The following is a 25896-nucleotide window of genomic DNA, read 5'->3' as shown; positions in this document are numbered from 1 at the left end:
GTATTAAATTAGTTTGGCTCCTTTCAGCTAACAGAACAGCGTTTGGTCCTCATTTTCTGAAACTCTTCCTTGTTTTGATGCTGAATTATTGTTACATTAAAAAATATTAACACAGAAACAGGTCTGGGAACAGGAATTAAAACCCAGGTCTCCATAACCCAGCAAATCCTTCTTGGCCTTGTGGCTTTTAATTTCAACAGCAGATCTGAATAGCACCAGGTTTTTTTCCCCCACCATAGTTGATCTTTTCCATCAGTGGAATATACTAATGGAATACATAATCTAGAAAAAAACTTTTCTACATAAGTAAGATAGGTATGTGTATATATATATAAATACTTAAAAAAATTAATTTTCTTGCAACTTAAACAAATTAAATAGTGACTTAGCTGTTTTGCTAATTATACTGGCAGATGTGTATGCATGTAATACACAAAATATTATTTTGAAGAGAAGACTTTTGGATGTTAGGATGGATTTTTCTGTTTGCTTGCTATTTAACCATGCACTGTAGAGTAGTGCACAGTAAATACATTGTGCTTCTGTGATTTATTCTTGCTGTTGTGCTACTACTGTTGTTTTAAATCGTGTCTACTTCTTGGTCTCATAAGCAGTAGTAATAGATGAAGAGCCAACAGTGTCTTTGGTTAGGTTGCATTTTTAATAGTTTCTTTTTTAATGTCTCTGTTACTTCTTTTTGGTTTTTATCTTACTGTGAAAAACATAGTACTGTGTACTTCGAGATGATTTTTCCTGTTCATTCATGATGTACTTCTAAGGAAGAAGAAATTTAGCAGGAAGCATAAGGAAGAGTTTTCACTGGGCTTTTAACTTAAAGGAGAGAAGGTTCATGGGATACATTCTGATAATAATCAACTTCAGGTTCCAAAACTACTCTCAGTGTTTTGCAATGTTTTCACACTGCTGTTTAACATTTCATTAATTGTGTTTTGGCATCTTAAAAGAGAAAGCGAGGGTATGTTTCCATCTATATCTGTTTCCCATAACATCGGGGGGGGGGTAAGGAAGGGGCAAGGTTGCAGAACCTCACTCTGGAGACTACCTTGGGGGACAGAGGACTAACACAGCCCCTGCTCACGTAGCAGGTGACCACCACCTGAGCCACATGGATTGTGGTCATCCTAGAATCTGACATCTACACTTCAGAAGCAAACACCTCTGAGGGACAGCACTGTATGTTTTCTTTTCTGAAATGTTTCATATGTACAGCAGAATATGTGAGCAGAGTCTTCACTGTCCGAAGAGTGGATATTTCCAAGTAGGAAATATCCACTGCATCATGCTTCATCAAGGAAGATTTAACTTGGAACGTCTAAAACAAAAGCTATTAGTGGGGGTTTTTTTGATTTTTTGAAACTAACAAAGAAATTTGCTCAAGTGTAGTCTGAAGGAATAGATAGATGGATGAGAAAATTATAACAATTATATAAATTAAGAAGAGAATGTCAAAGTTTTTCCTCCTGGATGCAGTGGGAGGTGGGTTTTTGGGGTTTTTTTTGAGGTAAAAGAGAAATTAGCTTCCAGCTTTTGAGCCCCTGTATTTTAAGTATTTGAGCATCTACAGTGAAATATAAAGCCCTCAAGGAATTCCCTTTGTTATTCTTCCTACATGCATAAACACTTCTTCTGAGCAGATCTGTACAGCTATTTGTCTTATAACTCTCAATATCAATTTCCTGTTTCTACAGCTAACAACGTTCTTTGCACATCTGCTGGTTTTCATTTTTTCAATAATTTCCTTTTGGCTTCATCCCTAGATTAGAAGACAATTATAGTAGGTACCTGTTTCAACAATTACTGCAAATTTTTAAATGTGTCTGTTGTTAGTTCGACTTCCAAAAGTGTCTAGTTCAGTGGCAGCAAAGTGGTACAGACTGAATTTTTGCATTTTGCTTCTGTAATTTGCTCCTCGTGAATGCCAGAATCAATAATAACGGATCCATAGTCTTTCAGAACTCCTTCTCTGTTTTTCCACCTTACTTACTTTTAGGTTTTTTTTTTTAGTGACATGCATGAAAGCAATCACAGTATTTTCTGGTGACAAGTATAAATAGTATTGCTGCACCGATTTGTGTGTTGAGTAATAATTGGAAAATAATTTCAGACTGTTGGAGTTTTAATTATAAAGGTCCCTGATGAACAACAAGCATCTCCAGTTGCAGCTGGATTAAAAGCGAAAAAAAATCCCCGCTTCTAAAGAAATGATTATGTTTGAAAGCATCACTGTTTATAAAAAATTAATTTGGCCATTTGTTGAAAAGTCTGTGTAATTAACCAGAACTATATGAATAACTGTGCTTTAAAACTGAGAGTAGTTAGTTTATTCTGAAGGTCCAAAACTTCATTCCAAATTTTAGCTGCTTTGAATTGATGATCTAAACCAACTATGGTAGTCTTTATTTTGAATTTAAAACCTCAAAGTGGTTCTTTGAGTGGAATTTTTCAAAATGCCAAGGAAACATTGATCTCACTGGCAGTCACAGGAAGTTACTTGTCCAACATCCTGTAGACCTCACTTGAGATTTCAGACTGTAATATGTATCCTGGAGCTCTTCTGCATATGTCTGGACAGGAATTAAGAAAACAATAAATACTAGATGGAAACAGTGTTGTGACTTATGTATAATAACCATTTTCATAGTTATTTTACATTGTGATAATGAATTAATTGTAATCTTCAGTCTTTAAAATCCTTGTTAGAGCCCAAACTAATCCCAGCAAATTAATAACTTACTGGTTTAAATGTTGATACAGCACCAACAGGGAGAAACAAAATGCAAAGTGAAGTCAGGGGTGTGTAAAGCCTTTTTCCAGAAGCTGCCCATTTCAAATCAGTGACCCAAGACTGAAATGCGTTGTAAATCAAAGGTAGGGGCGCATGGTGTATATTTTATTTTAATTGCTCTAAAAATTCAGCATCACACCATAGCCTCCACAGTACACAAAGGCTAGGGAATAGTTAATCAAGTATGACTCATGTCAAACCACTGGAGGTGAACAGGATATTGTGGGGTCACCAATCCCATGCCTTTGGCTGAAATATGAGGTTCACTATTTCATGAATAGGTTCTTTTCATTATAAATGACACAAGGAAATGGCACAAAGATTGTAGTGAAGTGACTTAGACAATTGTGGCCATGCATAATTATTAGGACCTATTGAAAATGAAATAAAAATTGTCGTTATGCATTGAAGTCTCTTTCCAGATATGTGCTCAGGTATCTTTTCCTTTGATGTCTTCTTGGCAGAAATAGAGATTATACTTTCCTGCTAAAGACCTGATGGTCTCCTCTGTGGTGGGAAACTCAATATGGCCTAGATCCACTTCTGATTCATCTACTTTTTAGTCCTGGTAACAGGAAGAAAGTGATATTATTTGAGAGCCTCCAGTATGAGAGTGGCATATCTATGACTAGCAATTTAATAACATTTGAATAAGGTTTGCACAGTGTTTCATTTCTTCAAATTTTCTAGCAAAGCCGAAGAGAGCAGCTGCATGGTCTGTAATTACATAGCAAGTAATAAGGACTTCTTTTTTTTTTTGTAGGAAGTGAAGAGATTTTCAATTACAAGTCAAAATTTATGACACACTATAATAACTGTTTAAACCTTTTATACAGAAGAAGCCAGCAGTGCCAGCTCTTCGGGAGAGTGAGGTTAGCTCAGCAAATGTATTTTTCAGTTGCCTTAAAAATGACTGAGTAGCAATCACATAGGCCTTTTTTTTTGCATTCCAGCCCAGAACAGCTGTTTTAGCTCAGTAAATACATCTTTAATGAAATTACAACCTGCTCTTTTAAGTTGCACTTACAGGCACTGTCTGATTAGGTGGATATTGTACTAGAGATGAAAAGTGGCAAGTGCACCAGCAGGAAGAGGTATTTGTTTTATGCATCACCCAGGCAGTGGGAGTGTAGGCAGAAAAACCAAGAGTGATGCTTCAGAACGACAGTGGTGTGAAGTTTACACAAGGTATATTGCTAAGTGTTGAGAGATTGTAGGTTATTAAATGAAGCAGAGCGGTGTCACACAGCAGTGAGAACCACAAACAGCACAGTAAGCTTTCTTATTTGCTGAAGATTAGCAATATTCATTAAAAATTGTTTGGGAAAGAACATTCTTAAAGCACGGAGTTAAATTATATATTCCAATATGTATGTTAGCTGCAACAACACAAGTCTGTGTAGGTGTTAGTTTTGCTATGTTTTTAGAACTGGATGCTTTGTACCTGAAAAGTGATTGCATCTGCAAAGTTTGGGCAGAAATACTGTGTGATAGTACTTATTGAGAAAGTACACACCTATAATTTCTGTGCTTTCCTTCATGGCATCTTGTGAGCCCAAAACTAAAACATGACATTTTAAAAAATACGTTACTGTCCTTCCAGATGAGAATCTTTGAAATGGATTTAAATGCAACTGGCAGCAAATCTTATCCTAATGAACTCAGAAAAGCTGGATTCCTTAAGAGGACATCCAGAAAGGCCCTGATGGCCAGAGAAGTTCTGCATTTGTATTTCTCCACTGTGGTGGGTTGACCCTGACTGGATGCCAAGTGTCCGCCAAAGCCTTTCTATTATTTCCCTCCTCATCTGAACAGGGCAGAGAAAATATAACGAAAAGCTCATGGGTCAAGATATGAATGGGGAAGATCACTCACCAGTTACTGCCACGGGCAAAACAGACTTGATGTGGGCAAAAATTAGTTCAATTTATTATCAACCAAATCAGAATAAGATAACGAGACATAGAACCAACCCTTAAAAACATCTCCCCCCTGCCTTCTTCCCGGGCTCTGCTTCACCCCCGATTTTCTGTGCCTGCCCCCTCAGAGCAGTGCAGGGGGTGGGGAACGGGGGTTACAGTCAGTTCATCACATGTTGTCTCTACCACTTCTTCCTCAGGGGAAAGACTCCTCACACTCTTCCCTTGCTCCAGTACAGGGATTCTCCCACAGGCTCACAACCTCCTCCAGGCATCCTCCTGCTCCACTGTGGGGTCCTCCACGGGCTGCAGGTGGATCTTGCTCTGCCATGGACCTCCATGTGCTGCAGAGGCACAGCTGTCTCACCACAGTCTGCACCCTGGTCTGCAGGGGAATCTCAGCTCAGGAACCTGGAACACCCCCCTCACTCCTTCTTCACTGCTCTGGGTGTCTGCAGAGTTGTTGCTCTCTCATGAGAGCTTTGGTGGGAACCTTGCATCTAATCAGGGTTCAACCCACCGCGTTCATAATCGCAGGATAAGACCCTGTAAGCAAGAGAGACAGTAGTTTTTGAGAGTAAACAACAGTGCTACATAATTCCATTTATATTCTGTGGATGGGATAGTGAGGTATTTAACTACAGCCCCCTCTAGATACAGCGAAGGGGAGACTGACCTTTCAATGAAATATGAGTTAATAACACTACAGTGCTGTGTGCTTTGTTCGAGTTAATATCTGTGCCAATTGTAACAAAATGCAGTCTAATGTGTATTGAAAATTAATTAAAGAGTGTGTTTTAGTAGTGTAATGGATATAATCTTTGGTTACATCAGCAAATTTCTATTGCAATTAATGACAATTAATGGTTTTAAATAAAGGGTCGGAGGGAAAGGATGTTTTTCATATTAGCTATATCACATGTACTATTTGTCACTTCTAGTTAGATCCTGTATGATTTGCATGTCCATCTTTTTTTTTTTTTTCCCTAAGCTAAAGCATTAAGGAGAGATTAAGTCCCTTTATGAGGAGCATAGGGGAGAAGATTGGATGTTCTTAACAGCTTGTCAAAAGGAGACAGTGAAAGAAAGAGATTTAATATGCTGTTTGTGTCCTTACATACATCTGGAGGGAGCAGAGATGGTTTGTAGAGGATGTTACCACGGGTGTAGTGCAGCACACAGCTGGCACAGAGTGAGCTGCTCTGCAGCTTGTAGGGTCTGTGGATCCTGAGTGAACACAGGCAGATCTCAGCAAAGTGCAGTGTAAGCATCTTTTTGCTGTTGTGTTGAACCATTTGAGGAAACTTCTGTAAAGCCAGAGATATCATTTAGAGATAAGGAGGTGATGAGAGGTGAAATAGATGCAGGGATTGGTTAATTTTGTGTATATAGCATCAAGATGATGTACACCAGTGCTTGTGGGGTACCTCCTTCTCTTGTACTTTTGGTTGAGCATCCCTTTTCTCTGGTTGATATTTTGGCTGTCACTGATCACTTCCTGCTCTGTAAGTGAAAAGCTACTTCTTATACTTTTATGAGAAATACAAGGCCAAGTGAATGTGTAAATGAGAGTATTTTTTATGTTTTAAATTCCCCAAAGCTTGACATTGAATAAAGTCCTATAATTGCATCATCCCACAGCTACCCCAGGGGTCTAAAATTTAACCCAGTAGTTATCTGCCATTCCATTTGTCTGAAATATTAAATGCTGTGAGCAAAAGTGTTAGATGTGTGGCTCTGCTAGACTGATCAGTAGAGAAATGGTTAATAACACTGACATTTAAATTGGCTTCATGTTAAGTGTCGGTTCTCACCACAGAGCTGAAGAAGAACTATTGTTTCAGGCAGTCTGTTTACAGATTCATGAAAACAGTCTCCAGTTGCTTACATAAGGGTCAAGGTGGGAAAAATAGCTTTACAACTCCATGGACAGCATCCATAAAGGAATTGTGTCAACTAGCACTCCTACCTGCGTGTTTTCTCTTTATGCTGTGTGAACCATTGGTGATCTATGAAGTGATCACTGACAGTGCACTTGAAATAGTATTGTTACAGGAAAATGTTTGTTTTGGTTTTGTTTTGAATTTTTTTTATTCTCTTATTTAGCATCCTAAAGTAGTTAAATTTCAGGGAATTAATGAAGTCACTGGCAGAGCTCAGAAACAAAACATAATGCCAGTAGTAGTAGCCTTGAACTTGGGTTTCTCTGAATTTTCCACTCACAGAAGGCTGAAGTAAAAAAAATAATCTTGCAGGAAGGAGACAGTAAAATTTAATGTAGAATTTCACTCAAAATACTCATTCTAGCGCTTGAATCTTCTTTACTATCAGAAAAGCAAAGTATACTGAGTAAAAACTTAATGATCACATAGTTTATACACTGTATTTATAAATTTTAGAATATTTAGGTAGCCATCTTTCTTGAAAAGTATAAGGATACCAAGCAGTTTAATCTCACTGTAATCAGTTTATTGACTATTAAAATATAGAATGAAAAATTAAAGATAATTAACTATGCAATTTTTCTATCAAACCCTCAGGAGAGCAGGGAGAGGGAAGCTGGCAGTTATGTTCAAGTGGGAGTAACATTCAAGAACTCTGACTATTGATGCTACTGAGATGGGTGGCCTGCAGGGATTTCTTCTGCATTAACACATTCCATCCCTGCATGGGATACTAAAGTTGTCATCTTTTTCAAAAACAAACAAACTTACACAGTCAGTGAAAACACCTCAGTGGTAAAGTTTTAACCCTGAGAATTATTTTAAGTTTCTATTGGTAAGTCCTACATTGATAATTGCTTAACATTAGCAAAATGTACTTTTTAAGAATATGACTTCTGGCTCAACTGCAACGTTGAAGGCAGTTTCATTAAAACATTAACATGACTTCATCTTTAATTACCACTTCAAGGTTGGTTACTGATTCGAAATACTGATTAGAAAATACTTCAGTTCTGTGACAAGTTATAGTAATCGTTTATCATGCTTAAGGCAAATAATAATAGATAGGCAAACACAAACTCTGTTTATTTCAAACTACTTATGATCTATGTGCTCATGTTAAAAAAAATGCATCAAGCCAAGTTTAGTGAGTGCCAGATGCTGGTCTGGACTCAGATCTTCTTACTTTGTTCCAATCCTTGCAGTATCATTTCAATTTTTCAAACCCAGAAATGGATGAAACCAGACAACTCTGAGAATCTAAGGTAATTTTCTGATGGATGAATTTATGACATAGGCATTAATAATACAAATCTCCCCAAGTGCCTGAGAAATGTGTCTCAGCTGTGAGGGAAAGGACTGCTTCTGGTGATGGGAGGATGGGTCTCCATGCCAAGCCATTACGTGGTCTCTTAGATCATACTTCCACTGACGCTCCAGTTTCTGAAATATGGAGCCGTGTCTGGAACTAAAATCAAATCAGACCCCATTTTGGGTAATTATCATGTGGTAATTCCCTGTGAGTACACTTCTCTGTGTAGAGATGTAGAGGTAAAAGATGGAGCTTGCATAAGTTTAGATAGGGTTTACTGAGTCATTGATTCCCAAACATATGTTTTGTTCTTAACTTCTGTTTGTTTCCAAATTATTTCCAAGAGAATCCAAAAGCAGTCTCATTTTAATTTCTTGGTTCTCTTTTGAGAGCTTGGCTCCTGATTTTGTGAGGCACTAGTTATGTGCAGTCACACCTGTCTGTTTGCACGTAAGAGCAGTACTGCAGAGTGTAATGCTTCCAGAGAATTTGGAGAACACCATTTTCATGGACACAGGTATGGTTTCACAATGTTGGCCCAGTGACTTTACAGTTATATACATGTTTTATGAGATTTAGGCCATTTTGTTGAACGCCTTGGTTTAAAACACAGTGCAGCGTGGGTTTGTGTTTTGTATTATTGCAAGTGAGAGTGACTACCCTAACATTTACAAATGATATGCTGATCACAACCCATAAGAGGTTTTGGACTAAAGCAGAACGTGCTGTCAGCATACTTTAAGAAAAATCAGAATAGTGAATAGTAGCCTGTGCCATGTAGCTCTTTTTCTGGTTTGTTGTATGGGATAAGGCCAGTGAACCCTTTTATATGACTGCTTGCCTATGTGCCTCCCAGGAAGAAATTCAAGGTAATGTCACGTATTCTCCTACCTTTCTGTGGCAGGAATGGTACAGCCAAAAGATAAATGGGAAGGCAGACATGTAGATGTTAGTGGTAGCCATCCTGTCAGCACCTTGGGGATCGCTCCATGGTAGCTCAATTTATCACAGCTGTAAGCAGTGTCTTAGAGACACCCAGCAGCAACTAGCCTTGATTTCAGGGGCACAACAGAGTAATTTGAGACCAGTGCACACAAATGTACACATTCATGCTCTCTCTGTTGGCGATTCAGGTTTACTAGGGAAAGGAAACCAGAGACTCCCTTATCTTTCCCTCAGAAAGCTGTCACTCACAGAGGTCTGGGCTTCTTTCTTCTCCCACTTGTCAGTGCATGGGATGGAAGTGACCAAAACTCCATTTGTGTGAGGGAGCTGGGAGTAGGGCATTGCCGGTGGGAACGGAGGCGCTCCTGTCTGCTTCTGGATCACACAAGGCTGAAGCAGGTAACGAGCTCACGCTTCCTATCTCACTGCAGCTTCCCTCTGGCTCCCTCCATCTGGCACAGTCTTGGAGCCAGGGAAAAGCTGTGGCACTGTGCTGGGAGCTGAAGTGCCAGCACCACAAAAGAGAAGTGGAGACAGAAGCTTAAGCCTCCTTAACTACCTCCTGTTTACTCTGGTTTTGGCCAGTAGCATCTCTCTATTTGGGCTCCCTAATCATCCATGTTGTGAGTAATCTTGAAGCTTTGTGCGTGTTTTGCAAAATAGTCTGGCAAACAGGCAAAAGGAAATAGAGCAAAGTCATTTTTGTGCCATCTCTAAAAAAAAATAAAGGAAAGAAAAGCCTACAATGCATACATACAAAGATTCTAATATTCTTTTTATTTTATTTACAGTAATGTTTTAGAAGAAAATAGATGCCTGGTATAAGCAGATTTAAATTTTTTAAATAATACCAGCGGCATTATTTGCAACAGTTAAGATGTGACTTTTTCCTCTTGCAAGCTCCCTTTAGCAAGAAATAAGACATTTGGAGTTGGATGTTGAATTTAGTGATGAATTCTGTGAAGTTTAAAATACACTGCTAAAGCAGGTACATCCTTGTATTAACAGTTAGGCCTACTTGGACATTTAGGAATGTAATTACTCCAACTGGAGACATATTTTCACTACCTCTGCATGTTAAAGACAAAAGAAGTGCATATATTTTTATGAACAGCTGCTTGCACATTTTTGAAAATCTGGAAACTAGAGGTTCTCTGAAACACTCTGAAAATGTATTAAAAAAAAGCATGTTGCTAAATCTCTCTTTAAGTTCAGTAAATTTTTTTCTCTTATTTTTTTATTTGATAACCATGGAAGATTGGTGGCTGAGTATGAACAGATACACTTTTGAATGGGGGGGGGAAGAATTATAACTGTGACAAAAGCAGTTCAATTCAAGTTTATTCTTAGATACTTAAGTCAATACATTAATTCAACCTCAGTACATTAATTTGTGATAGTTAAAAACAGTCAATGTGTTTTGTTTTATTTGTTATTTAGTTGAGCAGATGGTAATGGTTTTGACACAATTCAGTTTTTTATTTTTCTTCTTTTCTTTTCTTGAAAAAGACAAGGCTCTTTTTCCCACTTTGTCACAGCTGGTTACCAATCAATCTCAATTCACGGTACAGTGATGATAGCACATGTTGTTCAGGGGCCAAATCTGATTGGGTTGCATTTTCAGCAGTGTTTCATATAAAAAAAAATTGTGTCTGTATGGCAGTGACTGTCAGCACACTATTGTACAACTGTCATTAATCAAAACTAGCAACAATGAATGCATTCATATGTGCCAGAGACTGCCAGATTTCACTCAAAATCACCCAATTTCTATTAGAATTTCCTCACCAGCAGTGTTTTCTCATCTGCCTCTTGTTTCTCTCTTTCTTTCTTCCTTGCCAGTCCCCTGCCAGCCCCTTCTTTCTCAGGTAATTAAAGGCAGATCTGCTCTATTACTTGTAGAACAGAAATTATTTAACGTGGTGCCCAAAAGTGGCTGGTTCATATCTGACACAGACTGACTGGCTGTTTAAAAGACCTTTCTCAGCTCAGTCTGATGGCTGAAGTCTAAGCTAAACTGAATGGTGAAGCACCTCTGAATGTTTAACAAAGAGAAGTACTTAAAATCAATTAGATGGCCATAAATATGTGAAGCTGATGTCTGACACCCCATGGTTTTAGCTGAATGTTAGCATTAATTGGCTGGGAGTCAGCAATATTTGGGCAATATGTCACAAGTTGTTTCTTGACACTGCACATATTTTGAAGGCATTGCCTTCTGAGTGCGCTGGCTACACTGAGGAACAATTTAACCACTACGCTCTGGTTTCCTGCCATTCCATGGTCAGTCCAGGAGCCTGGTAACCTCTCTCTGTGATTGGTAGTAGCAAAGAAAAAGGCCCTAATCCTGACTCCCAAGTGTTCAATAGCACTAATCCAGGTGAGAGTGAACTTCCACAAAAACTCAGGTGAAAACGCCTCGCTGTGGGAATACGAGGCTGTGGAACAGAGAGGGGAGGACACACTGTTCAAGGCTGCACAGGTGGATCCTGAACACATATTCAGTCTTCACTCTTTGTTATTTCATGTGGTCCCTTCTTGCACAAACTTCTTGTGCTGCTGTGGATCAGTCTAAAAGCCAGTTTTCTTCCTACCTGCTTCATCTGTCAGAGCTCTTCACTGAACCATGGTGACTTCTGGGGACAGTGCGGGTGGAACAGATGACTGAGGGGCAGCGTATCAATACTTCAGGACAGCAGATGGTTATAATGTCCCATGGGCCCATCTATGTATGAATCTAATTGCTGGATGGCACATTCTGTCAGGATGGTCCAAAAACCCAGTTTGGCCTTGTAGGAGAAGCAGACTGGGAGAGCTGAATCTGTCCTTGAATTAATTGATAACTGGACCGTGAGAGCGACATGTTTACGCCACCCTCCGTTTCACGGCCCGCATGGGAGGTGATGGCTGCACCCTTGCTCTGCGTCCTGGCATGCCATGCAGCTGGCTCCTTCCCCCAGCAGCCTTTGCACAATTTCCATGATTGGCAGGTGCAGGCATAAAGGCTGCCCGAGCCTCCAAGGCAGCTGGCTGGCATGCCGTCACCGGCACATCGGAGAGAGGAGCGAGTCAGCTGCAGCCCACAGCAGACTGGAGGGCCCTGTCCCAGGCCTCCTGCATCCCAGTTCAAGCAGCCCCTCAGTCAGATGCAGTCCTGCTGCCTCTCTGTTTTTCTCTTGGCAGCGCTAAGGGAACCACAGGGATGTTATTTGTCCTATTAAAAAAAAATAATAATAATCAATGACTAATTGTTGCCCAGCTTTATAACTCTGATTCCTATATCCAATTCATATTTATATTACAACTGATCTTAGTTTTCTCATCTTACACGAGCTGAATACAAATTTATGTTTTTAGACTCCTAGGGCTGGCCTCATGTCAAGAAAATAAGCATTTTCTCTTGTCTGCAACTCTGCGGTCACCAAGGCCAAGTAACTGCTCCATCAGTGTGGGATACTGTTGTCACATCCTTGAGATTTTCAAGGGGGGAAAATTTGCATTTTCTCTCTTATGTAAACAGTGATTTCTGTTTGCCATTGACTAATGCAGCACAGCATGCAAAAATGACATAATTTGTGAGCATTCAAGAAGAAATGTTCCTCATCTGCATGTGGCTGTTGAATGTAGTTGCAATAGACCTGTAGTGCTCCAGAAACGGCATGTTAGGTATTTCTAGCATCATAACTTCCCCCCCACCCAAAGGCATTATACTGACAAAAGACACATCCCTACAGGTTGCTGAAGTTTGCCATGGCATCTCCTTATTCTTCCCCTTGACACATCTCTTACTCGTTACTTAAACCTGAGGTACTGCATGTACATACAGTTAAGTGTAACTCCTAGGAAAACGGGTTTTGTATGTGGTTTTGTTAACTCTGACAGAATGGTTAACCTCAATTTGGTCTTTTTAAAATTATTTCTTGCTAATTAATAGAATGGACTTACTGGATGCAGAATGAAGTTGTATTGTAGTGAGTGTGAAAAGATGTCTTGGCGATAATGTTGTAATCGATATCTAACTAGACCTAACAGAACCCTTAAATGCTTCAACATATAGGACCCTTCGAGTTAAGATGTTTGAAAGTCTGTTAGCATTCAGTGTTCTCTCTAGAAATGTATATTAAAGAAACCAATAGCAATCTGTATTATGTACAAAAAAAAATATGTTTCATGTTCCCAAGGCATTTAAAAATGCTTACAGAGCCTGACAACCTTCCTCTAAGTAACTGCATTGCATTCTTATTCATCAAAACTTTTAAGGGTACTTTTCCAAATGAACAAGTCTGTAAGTTCTTTACTGTATAGCAAAGAGAAGGTAAATCAGTCCTTCTGAAGTTATGTCATGATTGTGAATGCCGTGAGAAATAGTACTGGCATCTCCTGAAGTCTTGATCTTTCTTTAGTTTCATGCTCCTATTTCACTGTTTGGTAAATGAGAATCTGAAGCCAACTTCAGGTTCAAGATGACTTAATTTATCGTAGGCTTACTATGTGAAGAAGAAATGTTGTTGAAAATAATTTTACAAGAGAGTATTTCAAGATTAAAATATCCATACTGGAATTCAGTGTTTTCCTGATTTGGGGACCACCAAATGCACTTCATAAAAGATGAAGTCTCCCATTGACTTTAATGAGCTTTGGATGAGAGCCTAAAATAGTTTGTTAAGCATGACTTCTGCAGGATAATAACAATTTAACTGAAAATATTTTTCTGGATATAAGCACTTTAAATGCCTCAAGAATGAATGTTCGCTGCATATTGGAATACTTTGTATTAATTCACATTTTATACATCCTCATAGTTTTAGAATTATTTCAGCAGGAGAAACAAAGAAATGGAAAAAGCATAACTGAATTGTTTCTAATGTGTTTTAAGAAAGAGAAAATGTTATTGTCCACCCTTAATGAATCATTTTGGGTTATTTCTGTGAAACTGATAAATCTGCTTTAATGTGCCTCTTCAATAAATGTCACATTCCAGAGCTTGAATATATTTTTTATTGTCTGCAATTGGGTAGTGTGAGATCCTACCAACATACTCATGGTTCCCTAAGGGATTGCTGCTGTAGGGAAAAACTGTACATAAAGGGAAATTTCCAAATCAGCAAAAGGTAAAATGTGTAGCTCACACAGTTTAAAGGCATGATAAACCTGAGCTGTCATGTATTGATAACTGATGTCTGATAGCCTAATTTTATCTTATTGCTCTAGATCAAGGACAAAGTGAATGATATTATTAATAAAGCCCTAATACTGAGTGAACATAGCAATACTAATTTTATGTAAAGTTTCTAACTAATGCAGAGTGCAATAAAAATGTCACGAAGATTAATGCTTGTCGGAATTATCTAATGCCAGATAATAATTTATCTTCCAAAGTTGGCTCCAAGATAGATTCAGAGTGGCGTAATCCAGGTGGTAGTTTTTGTTCCTCTCTGTTGTCCACAAAACGAGTTTTCATCCTTTTCCTGTCACACAGGTATGACATCAAAGACGACTACACTCTGCGCATCAAGAAAGCCATGAGCACGGACGAGGGAACCTACACTTGCATTGCTGAGAACAGAGTTGGAAAAGTGGAAGCCTCTGCTACCCTGACTGTGCGAGGTGAGTGTGTCCTGTATGGATAAATTGCTTTCTGATGGAACGGGCCACATCCTCCCCTGGCATTGTTTGCGTTTCACGTACCCTTGGGCAGTTGTGGGTGCACGGCAGTGATTTACATCACTGGTGAAATCCTGGTCCTGGTGATATTTCAGGTAAAATTTTAATTGACTTCAATAGGATAGGATCTCCCTGCAGTTAAAGAACTGTGTTTTTATTGAAGAACATATACATATATATGCTTAAGCAAGCACTACATAACCGTGGGCATATGTGAGCCATCAGTTTAGGCCATTATTCACATTTCTTTCTCTAAGAGGTACAAGGAGTATTGTAACTATATCAATGGCAAACATAATGCAGATAATATTATTATGTGATTAGCTCTGCTATAATTAAACTCTCTACCATTACCCTTTATCTGCAAGATAAACCATAGCCAAAGGAAAGAGAAAATCCCAATTAAATTTTGTAAGTATTGCAAGGTAAAGACTAACATATTCTCTCCTAAAATATTTGTGGTCTATAGTACCCAGTTTGTTTATGTGCTGCTGTTTGATTTGGTGAGGAGGCTTTAAGGCTGGTAGAATAATGAGTTGACAAAATATCTTTTGTGACTGTAGATATAGACATGCTAAAGATTAAGGGGAGAGAAAAAGTTTGTAGGCTAATATTTCCATATGAGTAAACAGAATATAATAGTCATTACTACATTCCAAAAGATAAGCAGCAATTTGGCACAATGGATATCATGCAGACACTATTTCACAGTTTAGTGGTGCATGCTGACGGTTTTCGGTAGAGCTGTGAAAGGTTAATAAAAACATTTTTAGCTTTATCTGTCCTCCTCTTTTCATACACATTAAATCAAATGTTCAAAGTCTCAATGGATTGCTTTATTAGAACTAGGGTCAACTGACCCAAGAGGCCAGCTTCCATTTCCATCCATTTAATGCATGGACACAGTTCAGTTTAATTTGCTGAATTCAAAGGGACAAAAAAAAAAAGCACCAAGTGGCTTTGAAGGGGAGAGATCTTAGTATGTAACAAAGAAAAGAGAACATTGTGATAATCCATCTGCTGAAATACTACCTCAGTGTTCACTTTAGACCATGGTGACAATGCAGCTCTTCCCGTTTTAAGCTGAAGAAATAGGTTTACCTGCTACATGCTTATGTAAGAGATTGTTCTTCTGTATTGTGACATGAGAAAAACAGTCACCACAGCAAACTCCCAGAAATAGTCTCACCCTGTTCCTTTGTCACAGGCAGGATCACAGTATCCCATAAATCTGGTAACCAATTCACTAGCCTTTAAACACTCCTGGAACTGTGTCCACTGTGTACATTACTGGAGCAAACCTTTCAGATTTGCTACCCAGACTTGTGATATAAACAATAGTTAGAACCAAGACAAAAAATCCTTTGAAATCACCCAAGCTTGAACACGATGAAAAGTGAAACAACAGAAAAAAACTCGAGGAAATACATAATTTAATTGATTTTCCCACAAAAAAGCAGATTTTTATTGTCTTGTATATTTTTTCCTCCTGGGTTTGTCATGTATGGTCAAATACATAATGTTTATCCAACTCTAAGGAAGCCATGATATTATAAGCTTACTAAATGTTCAGGATATGACAGAAAATGAGAAAAGTGAAGAAATTCACCAGAGAAGTCTGTTACTCTGAATTTTCTGAAAACAAAGGACTAGGAAAACTCCCATTGACTTTAAGGGGACCATGAGCAATGGTCTTTTTAATTAAAGAAAGTCTTAATTCTGAATTCTTCAACTTTTAACAGTTTTATCTGACACTACTTTTACTGTAACCACTTGTCACGCAGAGGAGCAAAACCACTTAGCATTTCAAAATTTACCTTAAGGGTGCCTTGGTCCTCGCAGGTGCCAAGTGGTTGCATATGGCAACCTGACAGCAGTGCAGTCCTCAGCTCCCAGTCAGGAAGGTTGAATTACACTGTCACAAACACCAGAATCTGAGGTCTGTGACTCAGACTTCAGGTCCTCCCTTGGGAAGATGCAAATCACTTACACCTTGTCTTTCTGCAGAAGAAGGAATATGTTCATAATTCTAAAAGCCAAAAAGTGTTCCAATAGATGATGGGTGAGAAAGGGCAGCAGGCTTGAAACAGTTAAATGAAGTGGGTATCCCAAAGTAGGGATAGAACCATGGAAAGATTGAGAACTAAGAAGGTCCTTGCATGCTCTGTTACTTCTGAATCTGCATGTCTTATGTTTGACCCTAGCCTGCACATAAGCACACAGACTTGGTAATCTTCTTAAAAAGAGAAAAAAAAAAAATAAAAAAATTGTGCTGTTGCTCAGCAATGTGTAACTATTTCTGCTGCTGAAACAAGGGAAGCTTTGCCTACACAGATGCAACCTGGGGTCAATTTTATATACAACTTTTCAGCTCTTCTGAAAGGGATGTCTATATTTTATTAACAGGGGGACTGGCAGCCCTCTTCCCCAGCACAAGTATAGTGAAGGGCTGTCGCTATAATCAAGAAATCACTTGTTGCAGCAGCAATTTTCAATCTTGATATCAACCTGAAACAGTATTAACCTGTCGATCATTCAGCAGCAATTTTTTTAGGAAATAGAAGTTACCTAAGGAGTGATTTGGGAGGTTCTGGGTTGAAGTCCCTGTGGCCATTTCAGCCTATTTGTTATATTTTCATCAGCAGTGTCAGTGAGGAAAAAAAGAACCTGTGCTTTAAGCTTTCATGTCCTTATTGAATGAGAAAAACTGTCCTGGGCTTTCTGTAGCCCTTACTGCTGTACAGACTGGTCATGCTTAAAATTCAATTGGTGTTTGACTCAGAAAGCAAAGGCCTTGCATCTACTGGCATGACATTCGGCAGTGTGCGGCTTAAATTGATGTGTTCATCGGGATCTAAAAGTTTGTGCTAATGCAATGCAATTTTTCTTTTATCAGGCATTAACAATGATACTTGATGATGGCATGCGAAGATAATAAAAATGTTTCTCAGAGAATGGTTCCAGTCAGCTTGTTCAGATGCTATGCTCAAGTAAATGGGATAATAGTGGCACGTGACTGAGCGATAACAACAGTAAACATTTTACTCAGGCTGTCATTTGAGGGGTTAGCAATCATGGTAGTATCCATAGTGGAAGGTAACATTACACGTCATGCATTCTGACAGATATTCTTTTCTTTTTTTAATTTCTTTTTTATGTTCTCACTACACCATTGTAATGTCAACAGCTCGCCCCGTTGGTAAGTAACCATCCTTCTATCCATTTTAGCATGGCTTCATGCAATGCTTCATCTTTCATTTGCAGCAGCATTTAACTGGCTGAAACGAGCAGCCAGCGCTTAATAGTCGTAACTGTCTAACACCAGGCAAGTGATTTTGACTGACAAAGTGCTGTTTCTGAACTTTGTATTTTCTGCTGTGTCGTGTATAAACTCATTTTGCCAAATCACCAGCAAGTGCCAATCAGAGAAACAGATGTGGGTGTGGTGATACTGAGCAAAAATCACTCATTTAGATGTTTTTAATGGTCTGTTTATGGGCCTGGTATAAAAGCCATTGAAATCAAGAGAAAGGATTGTATTGACTTTGCTGAGCTCCTACCAGGCCCTAAACGATCAGCTCATCCTGCTTTTATTGCACAGCAGTAATAGCACAGGCTTTGCATGTCCCGTCTTCCTTGTGTCTTTCAAAGAGCTCTGAAATGAAGTGGTCCTGAAATCAGAGAGGGGATGGAGTAGATTTTCCTGCTTCTTAAGAAAGTTCATCACTGATTTTTGCCTTTGGGTCATCTTGGAGTGCAGTTTGAAATGCACTGTATAGGATGCAGACTGTTTTGAAAAACAAGTCCTGAGGAAGACAATCTCTGAATTTTTTATTCCCACACTGAAAATTTTCCTATGCCTTTGAAATTCTGAAAATGTACAAAAAATACAGCTAAGCATAATGGAAATTTTGCAACTGTCAGTAGCTGAAATTCACTTTTGGTGTTCAGAAATATCCTGAACATACTATTTAATTTTCTTTCATGGATGGTTACTCTGTGCCTGTATGGATTTAGTTTAATGAGTTGCACTGCTCCTCTGATTTTTGTAGTTTGTGTTTAGATGTGTCTTGTCAAATAATATGGTTACTCCGATTTTTTTGGATTAGTGTAAAAAGTTGGTACTGCTGTTTATGGAGATTGCTGAGTGGGTTGGTCTTTATTTATTTAGTCAAAACTTTTGCTAGATACGTGTTTGACTGAAGTCTGTGAGTTTGAAGTCATCTCAGCTCTTCACTGTTCCGAGTTTGGAGGAAGAAAGGTTAGAATAATTAAAAGATAAAATCCAAGTTAGACCTCTTTTTTCCAGAACTAAGGTGATCCCATCTTATTAGCTTCCTTGGACTAGCAAACATAGAGCCAAGCCAAATACCTCCACAGTCACGGCATGGCTTATCCAAGCCTGGAGAATTCCCTGTACAGAATAGAAGTTCACTCTTCTCCATTTGGGGTTTTGATAGCAAGCTTTAAATCCAAAAATCACTTCTGTATTACTTTGGCATTATGCTGGTTCTTAAGAAATTAATTCCCAAGAGTTGTAATAGTGTAAAAATGGAGTAAACTTGCAAGAAATTTTTCCATTTCTTAGAAAGTGCAGCATGAACTTAGTGTGCTTTTAAGATAAATCTTTCATGTCAGGGGATGCTGCTTCTTCATGTACTAAGAAATGCTAAGGATTAAAACTGTTTTACTTCTAGGTATTTTTCTCACTTTGCTGACTCTTAAAAAAAAGGCAAGAAAAAAAATCACAAAGTAGAGACCGTTTCAGGCTGTGTGAAAGCCATATAAAACAGATGACTGGAGATTCGCAAGAAAATGATAGGTTTCAGCAGTGTTGATGGTGTCTCATTTCAGAGCACTGATTCTTTTTTAACGCTTTTCAGGCCATTGAGTCATCCCTGATTCCATCTCCAAAGCTTATTCAGCAGCTCTTGGTCTCCATTTACTTTATATCCAGGTATATGATCCCTTTATGTGATCATACTGAGCTCAATTTCACATATTCCCTGCTTAGGCTATTTTATTTTGTTGCAAGAGAACATTCTTCTTTTACATCATTTATTCAGGAAACTAAAATTAGAGTGGTCGATCTGAAAATAATTATCACATGGGCACATGGTCTTTATCAAATTATTTAATTTCCAGATTATCTTTGTGACTTGTGAAAAGATTGTTGAGTAACTAAGTCCAACCCCAAAGATATCTGACGTATATATGACTCCCATACAAGTGTGTATGTCGTGATTGCTGTGTAGAAGCAGATCATTGTATGTCATTCACTTTTATGAGATCCTGTACCTCCAGACAATGATAGTGTCTACCTTTATTGACATTTGTGCTTAAGTACCTGAAATCAAGCTGATTTCTACAGTTCATAGCTCTGTTTCACTCTAGAACAGGCAAAGCAGGCAGCTACCTAACCTGGGTTTTTTTTCAAATTTAAAGCCTGGTAAGGCAAACCAAAGTAGCTTCCCTCTCCACCAAGAAACCCAAGTGATCCTCTGTTAAAGTTGTCATTTGACAAGAATGGTGAGTCGAATAGCATTTGTAGCATTGTTTTATTCAGGAAGTTAACTGGAAGGCAGAGCAAAAATACCTCTCCTTGCCGAAAGGAAGCTAAAGCAAACACTGCTTAATGTTATTAAACTCACAGCTCTCTAGGAGATGACATTTTAACAGAAGTATATTTATATATTTATGTATATGTTAAAGTGTAGGGGAGCCATTTAAAAGTTTATATTCTTTTGTGACACCAGAGAATTATCTAGGTACTTCTACCTTTCATCACTGTCTCTAATTCAAAGCAGACATGTTTTGTCTTTATTGTGCTTTAAACAAGACCAAACAATTCTTTTTTTTCCAATGTCTTGTCACTGAAGAACGGAGAAACACATTTTTAATGTTGCAGGATTGTAATCCTTGTTTCGAATGGAATAATTTTTGTTTTCTGGTGAGTTTTTGTCTGTTTCAAATATTTCTATTTTGATATTTTTATTTAAATTTCAGCTTGAGTGAAAATTCAAGAGTGGGGTTGCCAGTGACCATCTTTGGTTCAAGCAGTTATTAACAAGTGGTATATACTATATAGATAAAATGAGGTATGGTTCTGCTCGAGGTGGATGGCAGCTGGTGAATTTAACAGCTCTATGCCAGATTATTCATCATGGTTGAATTCGCTGCTAGGAATAAATGCGTTGCCCGTTTCTAAAATAGATGTTCTCTTATTTATAACCTTTTGAAAAGATTTCTGACAGGATTCGCAACAGATGGGTTTAGGAAACAAGATACTATCTCTATTTAGCCCTTTTTCTGGAGTTACTTCACTCATTAGATGGATTTTTCCAGATGAATTTTCTCACTTTTGCATTCTGCTGTATTTCTTATGGCAGCTGGGCAGGAGAGTAACTGCTAAAAGAAGAACAATAGTTGGGAAGAGCCCAAAAGTTTCATATGTTCCCATTGACAATGACACTCATTTTAGAAGCAGTTACATACTGCTTTGAGACAGAAGACCTTCAAATAGAAGATCTGTGAAGATCTGTCTGATGTCCCAGTTACTTTTTTAATAATCATTCAAAAAATCATTCAGATGACAGAGTGCTACTCAGTTTGCAAATTGATTTCAACTAAGTCCGAGTGAAGTCGGTTCTTTGCATTTCAGTTGCTTTGCAGTAAGTCAAGTTTACTCAGTTTGTTGTCATATGCTATAACTCATCTTCCCAGAAAGAAGTAACTTGCAACAAAAAGCTGGACAGTTTTGCCACCTGGATAAAAATCAAGTATTTGGAATTAACTAAGGAAGTAAAGGGAGACCAAGTTACAAAATCTTAACTTCCCTACCATGTTGGAGAAGAGACAAACAGATAAGACACCTGCTAGGAATTTTCCAAATTTCTCATTAATTAAATATAGTCTATTCGTATTTAAGTGCAATGTGACTGATGCGTTTCATTCCGAACTGAGAAGTTTTCCCAACGTAAATCAGCCTGGCATGACTCAGTGGTCTATTAGGGATAGTACAGCATGAAACATAATAGAAAGGGCTGTATATTAAACAAGGGTGTATTAGGTGTTGTGGCTAGAAATTACATTGCTCAGACGGTTCAGATTGGTAAGCGAGAGAGAATTCTCTTTACTCTCCTTCATCCCAACTCTTTCAGGGAAAATCTATATAGGATGAATGCTCTTTATTTTTATTACTTTCATGAACATATCACCTTCACTTGAGACACTGAGGATATATAAAATATCAGTTATGTCGATTGGTGTGTGACAGAAGAGATGAGATCATGCTTGGCACTACGGTGCCATCTTTCAGTGGCACAAATCTCCAGTCTATATCAAAACGTGCTGTGTTGCCTCTCAGCTACCACATACAGAAATTTTCAGAAGAGGGTAAGGACACCAAGGGACACTAGGCTTTTTGGATCTCTTTCTTCCTTAAATGAAAGAATAAGACATCATAATTGTTTAAAAAATAGGCAAATTCTTCAGATTAAAGAAAAAAGGTTGCCATAAATTGGAATTCAGATTTCTTCGTATACTGGTAAGAGATTAAAATATGGAGCTAACTTGTTCTGGTATTTCATAGGCTTTTAAAGAGCAATCTAAAAATCTTGAAGTCCTTAGCATGTCTACTTTGACAAAAGTTTACTAGCTGAACTTAAGTTGAATCATAAATTTCGGATGTCATAGAAATAGACTTTGCAATGTGTGGGCCAGAATGGCTCTGCAAGTGGACACTGAGCACATTAACCACCAAGCATTTAAGTGCTGGTCCACAAAACTCAGCTTCATTTCCAACTCCTCCAAATCTTCTTGGGTTTGCCAGAATGAGGTCAAAACAGAAAAACAGAAGATCTGATGGAGGATTCTTCTTCAAAGATAAGCATGAAAAATGACAGTGTATGTTCTTGAATTACTAGCACGTCATACTGTGGCATCCTGCTCGTTCCACTGTGGCTCCAGGTGCCAGTTCTCATGCTGTTTCTCTTAGAGAAAACCCACTTACAGCAAATGCAGGAAGTAAGTGATCAAGCACCCTATTTTTATTTATTTTCTTTTTTTTTTAATTGCTGAACTCTAGCTCGGGAAAATTTTAAGAAGTTTAATGCATACATTTTTTTAATTTTGCCAAAACATGCTCAAATCATGGGAATTATTTTCTTACTTCAGTGGCTTCTGAGTATCTCCCTAAGTCTTTGAAGATTAGTGTGTAAAAAAGGTCTTTAGATGTGTTGCTCTCCCCAAACTTTTCCCTTCCTTTCTTGTAAAAGGAGAAATCACTTACTTTACTTCTAGAGGAACGTGAAAATCAATACATTAATCCATTCACTTTTCGTTTTACTTTCTTTTCTGAATTGCTGCCAGCCATAATGCAGTTTGGATATTATCTCGGTGTTATTCAACAACAAAACTACTGTATGCCCTATTCCTTGAATGCTGGCATTGTCAGCCAGAATAAATAGTCATTTCTCTTTCTCCTTTTCCTCTCTTCATTTAACAGTTACCCAAATTGAGCAGAGTATCTCCTCTCAACCTTATTTATTCTCAAGTGTAAACAAACCAGGAATTTGTCATCTTTCTCACTATAGAGGGAGCCTATTATCCTATCCAGGCTCTTTACTCTTTTCATCATCTCCTTAGCTCTTCTCTTCAGCATGTGAATTCATGTTTTTTTGAAGATTACACTTGTTATGTTGACGAAATCTTACTGTATCAGCAAGGGGTATGCTTTTCCTTTCTAAACATATTACCAGCAAACCCTCCCGCTCTCTCCTGCAAAAAAAAAGGAATAAAGGCAGATTACATGTCTTTTTGTTGGCATAATTTGTTTTGTTTAGTAAACTCACAGAAGGTAGAGTAGCACAAGCCATCCCCTTATGGTACAGTTTACGTAGGCAAGCAGACTAAAGTATTAAGATTTTTGGAGAGCACATCTTTTCTATCTGATCTGAGCAAAAGGTACCTCCCGAATCTCAGACACTTGAGGAAAAAGAAAAAAATTTAAAAAGCATTATCTAAAGTCAAGTAGTTGTTATGGAATAATGGAAGTTATTGGGCAGAAGAATCAGTGCTCCCTCTCTTTATATGCATCAAAACTAAGTGAAGGACTTTCTAGATGGGATTTTCCAGCAGAATCTGTAAGGTGAAGGGGCTGCTTAAAAGACATGACTGGGCAAGATAGAATAAAATAGAGATGTATGACTGAATGAGAACAGGCTACAGTCTAATGCTGAGATGAAATTATGACCAGATATTTAAACTGAATATTTAAATGCACTGTAAAACAAAGAGAAGGAGAGGGTAAGGAAAAGTGCTGCTGATAAACTGAGAGCATTGGAAATGGAGATGTGGGAGCAGAAAGTAGATGTCTTTCTTTTCAGCTATGTAAGAGACAGAGTTGGATTCTTTAAAATTATTCTCAAAGTTTTGGTTTATTAACATTATTCCTAGGGAAGAATGAGGAACAAATCTGTTTTTTCTGCCATGAAGGTTTATCCCACTTCATTCTTTTAGGTCATTCAGGGATAAAAGAGAGATTCTACATGTCAAAATATATAGGACAGTTAGTGTTTTTTATTTATTGATTCTCTAGACTTCTTTCACCTCTTGCAAAGAAAGAAAAAAGTGTTTATGCTTCCATGCTTTAAGAGATTATCTGCTTCAGTGTTTCAGAGCAACTGAAGGATAAAAATGTTGTTATATGTGAAATTCAGAACCTGAATTTAAATTGAAAATTAGAACAATTAGTATGAAGGAAGGTTTAGCATTCTCAGATGATTGAAGTGTGGTCTTTTCACACCGTCGTGTTTTTACACGGTTCATCTGAAAACAGCAAACAAACCAAAAAAAAAAAAAAAAAGGAATTTCTCACTTTCCATGAGACAAGAGCAGAATGAAAGACACTTGCAGGAGAACTGGTCCTGGCAATAAACTTGCTGAGACCCCACTTCCCCCTCTCCACTTCTTACTCTGATATCTGAGCTATGGATTATTGGAACTTACCCAGGTTATGGGAAGCTGCTTTTCAGAAGACTCCAAAGCAGGCAGCTGCTTTGCCACCTCCACCCATGTCATTTTAAAATAATATCATGGGTCTAGTGAAGGACTTCATGAATCACTTGTTAACCCCATAACCTACCCATTCCTCTGGTTTTTGGCAGAACCATTCACCTGAAGAAGAAATCACGAAACAAAGGAAACACTATAAATGAACAAACAAGAGGACATGGTTTTAAAAAAGAATTCCCACAAAATGAGATCTATGTATTTGTTTCAAAGATCACTGCACTCATGTAGCCTAGGGAATAGTTATAGATTCCTATGTTAACGTGATGCTCATGACAGATTAAAAAAGGAAACTCATTTTCCAGGTAACTCAGTTCTAACTCGCGTGCTAAAAGTTCCTGCCTTCCCCGTGTGTGAACACACCTAATCATTGGAGCACACCATGAGATTATGCCTTTTCCCTTTAAAGAGAATGATCATCCTCAACTTCCATTAATTTATCCCTGATAAGAAAGATCTGAATTAGTAATAGGCCTAAGTTGTCTCAGTCTTCTGTAATGGCTCCTGTGTCAGAGGCTACACCCTTGATTTATCATTAGTCATAGCTAATAGTGCACTAATAACTTTGTGTCCTAACAACCACACATCACTTTCAGTACCCATTAAGATGATCTAAATTTATGAGGGAAAATCTGCTGAATCAGCCCAGGTTTCTAGTGTTTGAGACTGCACATATTTCCTGTTTTCCTCTATTTACTCCATCATCAATAAGAGCCTTGCGAAGCGTCTTTCAAAACTTTTAGACCTTAGCATCTGCACTTTTTGGCATGCTCAGGGCAAACATTGTTACAAGGTGTGTAAGTAGGACCTTACCGGGTTTTTTTCATTTGTACCTGAAATTCCAATATCTGCCAGACCTTCTAGACAAATTTAACCAATGACACAGAAAGTCAGAGGATCATTATTCTCTTTAAAGAGTTCCTGTACTGCCCTTCAATTATCTGAGCTGGTATCAGGAACTAGCAAAGCAATCCTACAAGTAAGTAGTCCTACTCCATAGATGACATGAAGGGTTACCTCCCTTTCCAAAATACATATTACTTTACCTGGAGCTCTGGGGGCTTCTCCTGTCCTCTGTGTAAGTGTTTTAGAAGTAAGTCTTGATCTGTATTTGGTAAGAGTGGAACTGAGTTCAATCTCTTAAAATATCCCTGTGTATCAAAAACAGCTGAAGTGACCACATGAATGTTTTCACTGTGGTAAGGATTTGAGATACCAGCTTCAAGTCTTTGTGGG

The 25896-nt window shown here is 38.2% G+C and overlaps 1 protein-coding gene across 15 annotated transcripts in view; it reads left to right on the top strand.

Annotated features, from left to right (window-relative positions):
* Positions 1-25896, top strand: part of ROBO2 (roundabout guidance receptor 2) — a 1069237-nt gene that overhangs the window by 929266 nt on the left and 114075 nt on the right. For 10 of the 15 annotated variants that reach the window (XM_039387910.1, XM_039387921.1, XM_039387916.1 and 7 more), the window contains 2 exons: positions 14405-14532; positions 17777-17788. In XM_039387910.1, coding sequence (XP_039243844.1) covers positions 14405-14532; positions 17777-17788 — 140 coding nt within the window. The remainder of the gene's footprint in view (positions 1-14404; positions 14533-17776; positions 17789-25896) is intronic. The other 5 variants (XM_039387922.1, XM_039387917.1, XM_039387920.1 and 2 more) reach the window with 1 other exon arrangement.

The sequence above is a fragment of the Pipra filicauda genome, unplaced genomic scaffold (assembly GCF_003945595.2).
Source record: "Pipra filicauda isolate LSUMZ 115617 unplaced genomic scaffold, ASM394559v2 scaffold59_size3379749_pilon, whole genome shotgun sequence".
NCBI lineage: Eukaryota > Metazoa > Chordata > Aves > Passeriformes > Pipridae > Pipra > Pipra filicauda.
This window is presented reverse-complemented; position numbering and strand designations above follow the sequence as displayed.